General features: G+C 33.2%; 1 protein-coding gene across 2 annotated transcripts in view; it reads right to left on the bottom strand.

Annotated features, from left to right (window-relative positions):
* The window catches only part of LOC143239779 (cytohesin-1-like), a 75,770-nt gene extending 60,604 nt beyond the window's left edge, over positions 1–15,166 (bottom strand). The window contains exons 1-2 of one of the 2 annotated variants that reach the window (XM_076481263.1): positions 14,982–15,166; positions 14,111–14,146 (exon numbers count right to left, since the gene is read on the bottom strand). In XM_076481263.1, the coding sequence (XP_076337378.1) occupies positions 14,111–14,146; positions 14,982–15,030 (85 nt within the window). In that variant the 5' untranslated portion in view covers positions 15,031–15,166. The remainder of the gene's footprint in view (positions 1–14,110; positions 14,147–14,981) is intronic. The other variant, XM_076481264.1, reaches the window with a different exon arrangement.
* Positions 15,167–15,848: the final 682 nt, after the last annotated feature.

Here is a 15,848-nt window from a genome sequence, read left to right as displayed (position 1 = left end):
AGAACCCTTATCAAAGTAAGTTTTACTACCAGTATCAGATAGCTCGAGTAATATACCCACACACAACATTGTGAGAACCCTTATCAAAGTAAGTTTTACTACCAGTATCAGAAAGCTCGAGTAATATACCCACACACAACATTGTGAGAACCCTTATCAAAGTAAGTTTTACTACTTTTATCAGATAGATCGAGTAATATACCAACACACATTGAGAATTTTTTTCAACCTAAACTTTTATAATAGCATCAGATAGCTCCATTAATTTATTCACACACAATATTATGTAAATCCTCTCCTCCAAACAAACTACCGAATAGGTTCCTGTCTATTTAATATTAAACACGTGGTCCACATTATGATAACGCATGTAAACATATAACTTTGCACTTGCTTTTAAATATGACCACACTGATAATGGATATATATTCTGAGCAAATGACGTGTTCGATAAATCATCGCTAAGAACTTGTATTTACCGCTAACCAACAGATACAGTTACGACAGAAAGTATTCGTACCCCTGCGTCGCGAGTAGTATTTTCCTCATAACTTAAAAAGTATCACGATTAGGATAATAAAAGTACAGTATATTATAAATATTATACTAACACACATCTACATACATTTTTATGTAAATTGAACGACAAATAACCAAACATAGGAGGGGCAGAAAGTGTTCGTGCGTCTACTTTAATGATCAGTTGTGTAGCCTTTCAGATGAATTACTTGGCACAATCTCTCCTCATAGCCCTCCATGATCGTTTGACAGTACTCGACTGGTATTTTCTTCCATTGTTCTTTACAAAAGGCCTCCAACTATTGCAAGTTTTTCGGATGACGCTGATGAACCCTGGTCTTCAACTCATGCCAAACGTTTTCAATTGGGTTGAGATCGAGTGGCTGCGATGGCCACTCCAGAACGCTTACAGAATTGCACATATTTCGATGTGTGCTTGCTGAAAGATCCAACGATGCCCAAGCCGCAAGTTCCGAGCATTATTCTTGATATAAGTGCCTAATATATCAACGCACTCTTCTTTTTTCATGATTCCGTTGACGCGGTGAAGGCTGTCTACACCAGAAGAGCTTTAGAAACCCCATTGCATAATCGAGCCACTGCCGTGTTTAACTGTAGGGACGGTCTTCTTGGGAAGATTTCGTTCCCCCCTTCTTACGGAAAAATATAGCGAACATCATTGTGGCCGAAAAGCTCGATTTTAGTCTCGTCTGACCAAAGAATACTCTTCCAATAGGTAAAGGGTTTATATACATGCTTTCTTGCATACCTCAATCGTGCTTCTAAATGAATAGGCTTTAAATATGGAGTTCTACGAGGACGGTATGCTTTGAACCCAGAAGAGTGTAACATGCTCGTAACTGTAGAGGTGCTTACTTTAACCCCAGTTTCCCTTACCAGTTTCTGTATGTCATTACGTGTGAAACGAGGGTTCCTACTAATTTCTCTGAGAAGCTTTCTCTTGGTTCTCTTTGGAATTTTGGTGGGGCGCCTGGAACGAGGGAGGTTAGCAGTTGATCCTGTAAGCTTAAACTTGGCAATTATGCTATGAACAGTAGATTTCGGCACATTAAGTTGTATAGCAATACCGAAAAAGAGACACACCAGGCTTGTATTTTACAATAATTCGGTTTTTTAAATCACTGGACAGTTGTTTCCTGTTCGCCATGATGACCAAGCAGATAATGAAGGAGACGGCGCTAAATTGCCGGAGGTACATTTTTTGCTGGCTAAATTCCAATAATTATGAACCCAGTGTCTAGTTCTGGAATGATATAATGTAGTTTATTCGCCAAACTAAACAAACGTTTTACGGGAATATCAGTTTTTTCACACGTTCTGAACTGTACGAACACTTTCTGCTCCTCCTAGTTTTGCTTATTTGTTTATAAACAGTTTATTTGTCATTTAATTTACATAAAAATTTATGTAGATGTGTGTTAGTATAATATTTATAATATATTATACGTCTATTAGCCTAATGTTGATACTTTTTAAGTTATGAGCAAAAAACTACTCGGGAGACAGGGGTACGGATACTTTCTGTCGTAACTGTAACTGTCGTGAGCCTTCTTTGTCCATATCAAACAATTAAACTTTACAATAATAACATTTATTTCTTGGATTAATAACGAAGTAAAATATGTGTGTAACTTATGATCTGATTATATACGCTTCTGTTTTTTCTTTTTCGACGCGTCTTGTCTTGACGCGTTTGCGTTTACGGATTTTAAAATATATTTTCTTTGAGCTCCATCTGCAGATCAAAAGCTTTATTACCCTGAGTAATTACATATTATATTATAAACATACACAAAACTTGCATACTGGAACTACACACAAGTTTTCAAATTACTTGTATATAATATTGACCTCGCTTACTAGAAAGTTGTGCTAGTTTAATCACCATTAACTCAAAACAAAACCTGCTTAGCACTTTGGAGCAGGATGCGTTATAAGAGTGACTAGTGAATCATACCATTTGATCTCAAGGATAGTCCAAGAGTTGGCCTAACTAACTAACTCACTACCTTCCCTCTTTTCCATTACTTCAAAATTAAGGACGGAAGCAGCGTCCACAGTGTGGAAGAATCGCTTCTTGTTTACGTGAAATGTCAAAAGGTTACAGTTACAGGACCAAGACTGATCTTTCAGTTCTCTAAGAACTGTTGTACACAATCAAGATAATGACCGCCTGGAATGAACAAACACGACCTACAAAAGGTCAGAACCATGAAAAACGTGAAATATTTTACTTATAATAAAGTTAACTGCAGCCTGCACTTCAGCCTTAATAATATTTAAACAATAATAACGAGCAGTGAAAATCCACTTACAGGACAAAACGTATAAAAACAAATATATTTTTATTACAGTTTTTACAGTAAGGAAGATTACTTGTAGAAGCTGTAACTTGTGATAAAAAAGTAAATTCAAAAGAAAACTATTAAATAAAGTTACTATTTGATGTTATTTAAGAGCAGAAACAAAAATCTGTTTATCCTTACAAACTAATGATGATTCATTCTCCAAGTAAACGACTGAAAAAATTCATATTATTTAACCACAACACTGTAATTTTCTACCTCATCATTGCCTGATATGTTTTAAATATTTTGCACCAAATAAACAAAATTCAAAGTTTTATAAGAATAAGGTGCCAAAACAGATCAATATAACCTTATATGAATAACATACATATATATCCATCTGCCCATATATTACACAATATGTATTTAGGCCTAGAAAGTTAACTTTGTCAGTTAAATTGCATTAGCCATAATTCGTTTTCAATTTCAACTTCATGGAATTAAGATTTAATGTTATAGCACCGATATAACTTTTAGATTAACGAAAGTAGAGCCTGCTTACAGCCAGAAGAAATATCAAAATGCATATTTCATATATAGGACTCTCCAGTAACCGCAAGCTTTAATAAAAAACCCTAGTCGGATCTCACATTATCGATTCCATTACTTGTTTAACTTAATTTGCAAGTTGTTTAGTAGCAAATAAATTGTGGTTATGTGATTTGCATTAATGTGTCTGTAGAAATAAGTTAAGGAGTGATAATCTGAAGTTTTCTCATTTCTATTACTATTAGAAGCCAACATGCCTCTATCCAATTAGGTGTAGTTGAGTTTTTATAATAATGAATATATTTATCACAGTTTGATTACTATACAACTTATTTTATGGTTTGGAACTCCCACAGATACAACCCGTTGGTAATAAACTTATCAATCGTTTTAACAGTTTTAATTCTGTATTCCACTGACAAACATAAAGAAACAACTAAATGATTCGTGTATAAAACTCTACAGCTTAAACCCTTGACAGAAAGTAAAGTATTTGTAATTTTTAATTAAGCTACTTTTTATTTTAATATAACTTAAAACATGATACTATACTGTATTATGCATGATTAATACATCAGAAACTTACAGTAGTTTATGTGTTTTTAATTTTGTTTTGTACTTTTTTTGTTTTAGCCTTTTCTCCATTTTAAAAAAGACTACAAAATACTATTAAACGACTTCTTCACAATCAACAGAGTTGTTACAGCCTAATATGCAACAACAAACACCATTATACTACAAACAAAAGTACAATAACAACATTATGCAGGTTTAAATATAAAACTACAATAATGACATTATACACATTTAAATATAAAACTACAATAATGACATTCTACTGATTTAAATATAAAACTACAATAATCATATTGTACAGATTTAAATATAGAACTACAACAATGGCATGTTGCACATTTAAAAGCAATTTTTTTTGTAATGGTATCATCAGATATTCAACTATGAGAACTTAAACAGGATTTCAAAATAAATATTTTGACATCAATTTAAATAACAAATCTCAACAATTTATCTTCACATGACAACCTTAATTACAGGAATTTAAAGTTTTATGAGATAGCATGAGCTACAAGCTGTTTCATTAAAAGATAACTTGTATAATACTTGACTTTCTTTAATACCTTAGTTCAACTAACTAAAGTGTTGTGTAATAGTAGTATACTGCTGTAAGCTGATATTGTAGTCGAACTTGTAACTAAAGGAAGCTGAGAGTCTTGACAGAATGCCATCTGGTATGAAACATGAAAGAGGAAAAAGTTATTTGGTCCATACCTATTACCACTACTGTTGTGATACCTGTTACTGAAGGACCTTGCTTCACTATCCCAGTTATGACATTGCCAAATTCATTTCCAGAATTTAGTTGTCCAGTTCAACATTGTGTGATAAATAAATCAACAGACTATGATGGGAAGGTACTATGGAAGTCATATCGTACTGAGGTTGAAATCAGAATTAGGTGAAACAGTGGATAATAAGCCATCCATTTTGCTGCTCACATACGAGAACACAAGTTAACATTAGCTAATCTTCCAACTGTGAGCCATAACAACTATTAAACACCAGTAATTACCTCATCCACCGAGTTTGGAGTGTAGCACCAGGAGGAAAAGTCCATAGCAAAGTTTGAGAATAACAGTATGAAAGACCTTAAGCTGAACATATGGAAAAACTTGTTCAGTTATCTTACCCAGATAATTAAATGATGGATTTATTGGAAAGTGACCACTTTGTAAATGCCATAACAGATGAGGATATGAGAACTATTCTGAAGCAAAATAAATGTACATCCTTAAAGGAAGTTCTGCAGTTGGCAATGGAATTAATATCCATTGAGGTCTCAGGTCTCTAGAAGTTTGGGGGATATTAGGTCCTGTACTATTGAAACATCAACTTGCATCCTCAATATTATATTATAGAATAAATGAAAATGAAAATCAGGTGATTAGCTACAAACAGAGGAAATAAACCAAAAAATGATAGTTGTTTCATGTGTAAGCTGAATGGGCATATTGCCAGGAATCACAGGCAAGTACTTCTGTGGATTAAGAATTCTCAAAAGATGTCAAAAATTGGTAAACATTATAATTGTTGGAAACCTATATATTACAGTCCAGACTAAGAAATCCTCTGCTGTTATCAAGCCAAGAAGCCAGAGTATAACAGAATGAAAGGAATAGCACCAAGCTCACTAGATATTATGAAAACAGGAATTAGTTGGATTTATGCAGTGGAGATCAGCTGGAAATGCTCTATCTACCTTGAATGAAAAAAGAAGTTTATTATTTGAGAAAAATCATCCACAAGTCTGTGAACTGATTGATAGAAAACTTTACAGTATGTTGAGTGATATTAGTTCTATGTTACAATGTGTTAAACAAAGATGCAAAATTACCTCTACATAAAAAGAGGAATTGATTTAAACAGTAGGTGGGCATGACATAAAGTTACAATAAAATGGAAGTTAGAAGTTACTGTCACTATACAAAGTTTTTCTGTATCTCATGATGTGTGGGTAATTGACATTAAAAGTACATTTTGATAAATGAATTAATGTGGAGACATGGGAACAAGGTTTGGCTAGCTTCATAACCTATGAGCTATGCACTACATGGCAATTATTACACTAGAGGTTAAACATCCACTGGAACCAGAAATGGTGGTCACTGTACTACCACAAAGTGAGAATCAAATCAGGAATTAATAGCCATAATTTTCATCTAGTGATTGGGATGCAATAGAACCAAATATACCAGCATCTCACGAGGAATTAGCAGTTGAAAGAATTCTTCTGGATATGAAGAATGAAGATGTCAAACATGGCTTTACCCACAAAAGACATAAATTGGCTGTGACAAAGCAAAAGGTAGCATTGCAATAAATGTCAATAAAACTAGATTCAACTGAAGTGACATGGTATAGATGAACAATTCTTATTGTGAGAGAAGGTAAACACAAAAGTGGAGAAGATAGATGGAGGAGAAGCGATCCAAGCTAAAAGTCATCTACCATGACCATGTTTGAAGTATATTAAGATAACAGCTAACTGGGTAATCCCAGAGAAGAATTTGTCAGTGGAAATTTAACAAATGGAGGAGCCTGGAGTTCTTGTCAAAACTACTTGCAAAGAATTATCCAGGTTGGCAACTAGAGAATTCATCTATCCAAATATCTAGGAAAAACTTAAACAGTGAAAGAATGGCTTGCAACACCAAAGGATGCCATCCTATCCATATGGCATGGGTCTCAGAAGATCACCAAAAATATTTGCAAATAGACAATTTAGTGTAGTATTTTGTTTCACTTTATATTAGGCCTGTCCAAGGGACTTCACAATCCTTAAAGGGGACAAAGTTATAAGTTATATTTTTTAATACTGTAAATTAAATGTTATGTAAATGGAGTTATTTATCACATGATAATGTTAGGAACAGAAGGTTTAATAAGATAGGTCTAGAATATGGTGACACTGTTCTAGCACCTTTGAACATAATTATAAATGAGACATTCCATGAAGCACCATTAGATTAGCTGGAATATCAGTTAAAAGATCATCAAAAAGACAGTAGGTAGAATTATTTAAAGATAAAAGAGCCAATAAGTTAATGTATTAACTACTGTGGTCACTTCATACAAGTAACTTGTTTTACACTAGTTAACATTATCTGTAATGTAGCCCTACAGTGATTTATTGCATTGTCCAAGTGTTCAGATTCATAGAAATATTATAGGAAAAAAGGGAGTAATGTGCTATTGTTAAATAGACTTGATATTGAATTATTTTCACTATAAAATTAAAAAACAATGGAATAACAACACTAAAATGACTCAATTGTTAATTTTCAGGAGAATAAAATATATTGTTTTAGTATTAACATCTAACGTCAAGAGAAAACAGTCTGAGTAATATAAATTTGGAAGATACAGAAGTTTAAAACATCATTCATCTTTATCATCATCATTCATCTTTATGAAATTATATTGTGAATATTATTTTAAATTAAAATCTGATACTTGTATTACTATAAACTTTATAATTTTGAATAAGAACAAAAACACAGAATAAAAATTGTCAAACTAGAGCAAATATTATCATGTTGAGTAAATTGTTATATAATAACAAATATAAATAGCTAAGCACAAGAACTTTAAAAATACTGATAGAAAAATAAAATATGAAATGCAATAAATATGTGGTTTTGTCATAAACATATATTCTTTTTAATTAATAAAATATCTAAAGAGGGACTTCACCAATTTCTCTGCTTTGCATAATTAAATGTGACACATGTATAAAACTTTCACATCAAAGGTCACACTAGAAAAGAGTTGCATATTTAATAGGACAGTTATAACTAGCTTATTTAATAATTTGAATTCAATGATCTGCATAATGCAAAGTACACGAAAACATTTTTACATATGTTTGTCATACTTTCTGGTATTAACTTTGGTGGGAAAGTTTTATGTAGTTATGTAACTCTTTCTAGCTCACTGTGCAACCTTTGGTGTGAAATTTTCATGATGAAAAACTTAAAAATGATGCATTCTAATCTGTAGAAGTAAAAATGCAAAAAAAAACGTATTCATTTATACTAATTTCTAGGTTAATCAGTTATTTATGCCTTGTATCAGTTTTAGGAATAATTAATACTTTATCAAATAACAAAATTACCATGAATCAAATATGCAGGTGTTACGTTACATTAACATTTACAAATGATTGAAAGTACAACTTAACCTCTGTTCAGTAAAACAAAAATATGTGTGGTATCAGTTATGTGTGATATGAGAATAAGCTTGTTTGTATGTTCTGATGTGTGGTATCAGTTATGTGTGATATGAGAATAAGCTTGTTTGTATGTTCTGATGTGTGGTATCAGTTATGTGTAATATGAGAATAAGCTTGTTTGTATGTTCTGATGTGTGGTATCAGTTATGTGTGATATGAGAATAAGCTTGTTTGTATGTTCTGATGTGTGGTATCAGTTATGTGTGATATGAGAATAAGCTTGTTTGTATGTTCTGAAACACAAAAGTAAACAACAGGCTATCTTTGCTATGTCCTACACATAGATCGAACTCAGAATTTTAGTGTTAAAAGCCTCTGGGGAGGAGAGTGAGGTCCTCCAAATAAGTCCAGTTCTGAAATAAAGTATAATATTCTACATAAAAAGTTGACTGATCCAGTGAAGTTTTATGGCACAAAGCAACAAGATTATTCGTGCCAAACAAGTTGTTAAAATACAAAAGTAAAATATTATACAATATAAAAAATAAACCAAAAAACTTCCAAAACAGGTGAAAAGACAAATAAAATTAAAAAGGCCAATGGCCTTAACATATAAAAACACAGTTAAGTTGGACAGTGTCACCACTACCACTAATGGTACTGTCCAATGTAAGGGATAAAAACCCATAGAAAGATGTAAAATATGTTACTACTGAGTACAGTCATAATGACAGCATGAAAGCAAATGTCAATTATTGTGACTTGAATATCACAAAGGTCAGATACTGGTGGAATGGTGCTAGATAAAAGAAAATGATGAGTTAAAAAACTGTGACCAATGCATAGCCTAGCCAGGACAACTTACTCCTTATCATAACAGAATCAAGATGACCAAAGAGCAACAAAAGATTTGATCTGAAAAAGCTTGTTATCAGATTGCTTACACTAAATTGATTGCCACCTGGTGCAAAGTGAAACCTTGAATACAGAACCATAATTCATATAAGAAACAGGCATGGCCACGACTGCACCAAAACAGATTTCATTGTGGTGTCTGCAAGTTTGTTCCTGCTAATACCAACATGGCCAGGTATATAGAAAAACTGGATATTAATGGAAGATGAAGAAAAATAGACCAGTCTTTGTTGAATATTAACAAGAACAGGGTGAGAACTAACATGAAACAATTCTAGGACAAGTAGAGATCTAAAAGAGTCAGTATAAATAGTACAATCAGTGTGCTCCATAGCTTCAGTCCAAGAGAAATGGATACAACTTGGCAGAGAAAACACAAATTGCTGAAGCAACTCTGTGAGCAACCTCTGAGTCACAACAAAACACGGCAGAGCCCACAGGATTACCTGATTTAAAACAATCTGTATAGATGGGAGTAGAAGAACGGTTCAAAAGATATTCAGCAAAGAGAAGACAATACTTCCAATCAGGAGTACCTGCTTACTTCAGATCACTCAACAAAAGGTGACATCTGGGAATGCTAATAAGCTATGGCAGAATGGACTGATCACTTGGGATAGCACTGTCATCTAATGCCAGACTCAATTCATCCAGTTTCACCTGAATATCAAAAACCAAAAGGAACAATAGCAGACCATCTATTCTGAAAAAAGCATGGCCCACCGAGGAAGGAAAACACAACCCCACATGGGATGCTGTGGTTAGGATCGAAATTTCGAAGCATACAGTAAAGACATTTGCAAACAGCAAAGGTATAGAGGAGGTTCATAAAATGCAGTGTACAAACTCTGGACTGAAGAAGTGCAGAAGACCCTTGTGCAGAGTCAAAGCCTCAGATGGTGAATGGGGTCCAGCATCTTCAAGGCCAAGGTCCTGGCAGAACTACAGACCAGAGACACATAGTCCAATTTAAATTGAATGAGGACATGACAGACCTTAAGCAAAGAACACCGATCAGCCCCACAAGGCATCAAAAAGAGGACACAGAGGATGTTCAAAGCTCCTGTACGCTTAACACGTAACTGCTTTATGCGAGGAATAAATGCAAGTTTACTGTCAAAGATAAGCCCCATGAATTTTGCCTTAGGAACCACAGGGGGAATGGTAGGGAATAAGACAAAAGGAGATGTCAACTTGCCAACTTGATTATTAATTGAAGGAAAAAGATTCTTCACACAATGCAAACAAGACTCAGATGGAGGTATATAATTATTCTCTTCACACCCACTGTAGCAGTGGAACGTAGTATCATAGCATAAAACTCAGATGGAGTAGGGGCCAACAACTTCAAGATTCCTGATACAAAAGGTATTAACAGTTTTTAAACATCATACCTCTTTCTCCGACACTCACTCAGAATAAGAATGAAAGTAACAGGGGTGGGAACCATTACAATTGATGCAGTTAGGGTCTAGATGGCACTGGTAGACATCATGATCTTTGCCATCACAATGACCACACATCATAGAACTGCAACAAGATGCCTTCAGATGACTTTATTGCTGATACTAGAAATATGAGAGAGGCTTGGGAATATATGGCTGTACATTATAATTCAAATAATCTGCCCTGACAGTGGCAGATGGATGTGATAATGTAAATATCAAAATAAGAACACTGGTAGGCAGCAATATTTCTTTTTTATGAGTGAAGATACATAACACTGCAAAAATTCCTTGGTTGGAGAAACCAGCAACAGTTTCCAACACAGGGATGTTTTGTCAAGTCCCTCTCAACAATAACTCCTTGTGAGTAATTCAAAGTAGCATAGGGAGTATTCTCAATGGGTATATCCCCAGTGGTCTTTGAATTCAAGAGGATTCACTGTATTTTGGGGTAGATGGTTCCACCAAGACATCACAAGAACATATTTTCCCAACAGACTTCGAAGAGCCAGCAAGCCCCTCTAATCACTTCTGAATAAAAAAAAAAAAAAAGACATTTGCCGTAAAGAAAGATTCAGTGATCATTAACCCCATATATTATGGGATGCACTACAATGCCAAACACGGACAATTCAACAATGCTAAGGTTTCATGAGCTCTATACCCAAACACCAGTATCAGACATAATGGTCCACAACACCCACTGAGAAACACCCAATATTGGTACTCAGTTGACCCTAGGATGACACTCCAATGACATCCATATACAGGAATGCAGAGCCAAATTAGTGTTGGGGTTGGACCCATTAACCACCAGGATCCTCTCCTCCCTTTCATGAGTGGATAAATTGAAAAACAGAACCTCTGCTGGGAGGTTCTCTCACCATGTACAAGTACCCACACCAAGGGGCTGTGCAACAGGGGTATCATTGATGCCATAAAAAATTAATAAAAATGTCAGTTAAAATATTAATTTAAGATTAAAATGAACTGAGATTCAAATATTGATAAAAGTTTGAAATATTCTGCTGTGACTTTAATTTAGTGAAAAGATGTCATAAGAGTGGTAGGATGTACTTAAAGAACTTATTTAACAGCAAGGAAAAAATTCAAACCTTGTGAAAAGAAAAAAAACACTAATGGAGATGTAATTAACATATGTTGTCCAGGTTTTGTCCCATACCACAAGAGAAATATGGAATTTTAAGATAAGCTACTTAAAAAAGAAAAAAAAAGAATCAGCACGTCAGGAATGGGTAGAAAAGGAAAGAGATAGCAAAATATTATAGCAGAAATACCGTATCAACTTGTTAGAAAAAGGAAAAGATGAGCTAATTATTACAGAAGAAATAACATTTCTGCTTGTTAAAAATGGTGCAAAGGTTGGCTTCAGGAACACCTGGTTTACAACAATTCAGATGTGAAAGATGCTTAAGTGTTGGACTTGTTTTCAAAATGCATCTGAAACTGACTTAAGTCAAACATTTAAAACTGTTAAGAGCATTGGACAGTTTTTCTACAGATGGTCAGCGAGTGGAAGAATGAAAAGGCTGAAAATACGAACTTGAATATTAATTAAATGAAATAAATTTAAACTTTGGAAATGCAGATGATTTGGGACAAAATTATTTTCCTGAATTATGAACTTGTAAAATTGTTCACATTTTTAGATTTTTTAAACATGGTACACGAGCATATTGATGATTCAGTTGGATTTGATAAGTGCAACAGTAATAGGTTTAATCTTTGGGAAATCCCAGATGCAGACTTGTTCTTTGACATATTTTTATTACTTTCACCATAAAGTTGTGGCACAATGGGACAGATGATATGGGCTAGGAAAATAAATCAATAAATTATTACATGTAATGGTTGGAATTATTTTGTAATTTTTCCAGTCTTGATATAATAATTAATTTTTAACAAATATTTGTTTATTTTTTCATTACTCTATAGTTGTCATTGGGAGATTTTATGGAAAATTGTTTAATAGATGCCAATATCAATTATATTAAAATAATTCATCTATATTAAGACAAAATTACAAAGTTAAATATTTATTTATATACAGAATGTAACTGTATTAGATCATTATTTTGCCATTACAGGTTTCTCAGGAGTTAACATCTTAGAAGTTTACTAATCCAGTTAAATATAAATTGGACCACTGTCATTCATAAATCAAACACTGATACATGTGTTTAGAAAGTTCATATATTCCTGTGATATTTTTAGGATATGTTTTACTTCCTAGAACTTTCTCAGTGATTATTGGTAATATGTCCTGTTACGTTGCAACTAAAACACCTTCTGTTCTACTCCCTAAATCAATCTTTTAAGTTCTTGTACATTTCCATTACAGGTCATTTCTTTCCACACGATCTACTATAAGAATTCCACAATTACTGAATGACATATTTAGTTATTTATCTGCAGTTTTGTATTATTCAGTAATGGAATAATAAGGTACAATCCAGTCCACTTAAAGAAATAATTTCTTAAGCTTTACATCCTACAAACTGTCCAACTTGCAGTTAATTAACAATAGGCCTAACTCCACAAACTATGCTAAACAGTCACTTGCTAACTTCCCTGTTATGTGTATGTTTTTTTTGCTATACCTCAACTGAAAGTACAAACTTAAAAGTTTACAGAGCTGTACTAACTGGTTATGTAAGTGATCAATCAACTGTAGTCTAACTAGCCTTTTATTCACATGAAAACAAATCTAGATATCCAGATTATCAACTCATCACATTATTAAAGAGTTGCTCTAGATAAAAACAACACAAAAACCTAAATTAAAAATAAAGTACAAGAATGTTATTACCTTCCTGAAGTTTGAGATTATCTGTGAAATTCATAAGATAAAAACTTTTGATTTCTTTGTGCTAAAGTCAGAAACAGATAGGATAAGATACAAGTTTATAACATGGGAAAGTAAAATTACAGGATTAACTTTGGAATAAGTTGTCATCAAACCCTGTGGAGATCAATGCATTTGAAAAATTAAAGAAAAGAACTGATGATTTCTGGAAAAACCAGAAAGCAAGTTAAGTGTTTTCTTTTTCTTGGAAGACAGCATATAGAGGATTGTTTGTAGTTAAGCACAAAGCTACACAATGGGCTATCTGTGCTCTGCCCACCACATATATCAAAACCTGAGTTTTAACATCATTAAGACTGAAAACACATTTCTGGGTCACTGAAGTATGAGGGAGTTATTTCTTCTAGCTAATTTTTTCCCTTCTAGTTATGTTGAAATTACAAACACAAACCGTTGTGCTCAGGTTTACAACTATTTAAATCATACTACAAACCTTTCTATCAATCAAACCCATATGTAGGTATTACTAATAGTGAAAGATATATCAATTGATACAAGTTACCTTTACTAAAATTATGTATTATAATTTAGGTAACCCTTCTCAGATACAAGTTAACTTACATGCTGTAGAGTAATTTGTAAGAAATTTAAAATAGCCACAATGTAAAAACACAAATATATAAATGTGTACAAATATGATTATATGAGTAACTAAATAATTGTATTCCTCCTAAAACTATAGGATTCATATATTACATTACACTGAATCAAGACATTAAGAAAACAGCCACCATACCTTGACTAATGCAACTGCTCCAAGACCCACATTTTTCTAAACAAGATAATAAAGATTCAATAATAAACACACAACTTTTAATCCCAATAACATTGGTATATAACACCTTAATTTGTGCATGAGCTTTGTGCAAAGCTTAGTCAAGTGGCAGTTAAAAATTGCATCTAGTGTCTTTTATGTTTACCTTAGGCATCTACATGGACAATGGGTATGAAGTCCACAGTGTGAAAAACAGTAAGGATTTATCAAGTTTAGACACTAGTTTTATTTAAGACAAAAATTAACACATCTTAAATTACACTTACAAGTTACAGAATAAATCAATTATGAATAAAACCCAAAATATGTTTTAAAACTAACCTACGTGTTTACATTAGCAAAAAAACTGTCAAAAGTAAAATTTGTTTTCCCTTGGAACGTTAGCAGCATTACCATTTTTATGCTTTGATCAATGGAATAAATCATTACATGATAGAAATAGATAATAGCTATCGTCTTCAAGTTATAATAATAATATTTTACACAATATTACTAATACTACCTCATTTTCCTGTCACCATTTATAATCTATCCGTACAACTAATACTTGTACCAGTATTATAACATAATTACGTAACATTTATTAAAAAATTGTTCTTAAACGTGTTATTCCTTATTAAATCGTTACATATAATCTATCATTGTACGTAATAAAATAAAAATATGTAAGCCTATCTAACTTTTGAACAATATTACGTTAAAATGAGAATTTCCCCAGCAAATACACAGTTACTATTAGTGCTAACATAAGATGCACTGCAGTGCAGCTGGCAATTGTAAACTATATACAGCTTATATAGAGCTTAGGCCTACACTAAGGAAAGCCAATTACCTGTAGAAGAAAATTCTTCCGAATGAGCTTTTAATGTGGCGACACTCATATTGCAACGTTAGAATAATGTAAAAATTCTGGATAATAATCTAAATACGTTGTACGGTCTTTAAACAAATCTTGTAAATAATACCGCCCCTTCACAACCTCAGATCTCACCACACTCCACTTATTACTGTAAAGTACTTCTCAATTCATAACCTTCAAATCTCTTATAACTCTGTCTTGCCTGCCATCTATCGAACTAATTCAAAACCAACGGTCAGTTGCGAACTCTCTTTGTTAACCTGAAGATGACCAAAGAAGGTCGAAACGTTGTTCTGTACTTTATTTTAATTAAAATATTAATACCAACATCAGCTGTCTCGAGAATAGATTCTTAATTTAAAACCACAACAAGCATGGCCTTGTGGTTAAGACGCTTAACTCGCAATTTTTGGGTCACAGGTTCGACCATCATCGAACATGCTTGCCCTTTCGGCTGTGAGGGTATTATAATGTCACGATTGATCCCATAATCCGTTGGTAAAGGAGTAGCTTTCTAATCTGACGCTGCTCAATTAGGGACGGCTGACGCAGATAGCCCGCGTATCGCTTTTCACGAAATTCAACAACAAATAAATGTAACCACAGATTACATATAAAACAAACAAAATTTTACCCTAACATTTCGTTATAGCAAACAAGCTTATTATAAAACCGCAATGCAGCAAGAATTCGTTTCTTCAGCTTCATTAAGTGCGATAAACTTGGCAACGTTTTTATTCGTTTCATCATTAAATAAACTTCAGTTTAGTTATCTAAGTCTTAATTGAAAAACAAAACTGAAAAGAGCACTGGTATAAATTAATTTCAACGTCTTTATAA

The sequence above is a fragment of the Tachypleus tridentatus genome, chromosome 13 (assembly GCF_004210375.1).
Source record: "Tachypleus tridentatus isolate NWPU-2018 chromosome 13, ASM421037v1, whole genome shotgun sequence".
Taxonomy (NCBI): domain Eukaryota; kingdom Metazoa; phylum Arthropoda; class Merostomata; order Xiphosura; family Limulidae; genus Tachypleus; species Tachypleus tridentatus.
The sequence above is the reverse complement of the archived record's forward strand: the minus strand, read 5'-3'. Positions and strand labels throughout refer to the sequence as shown.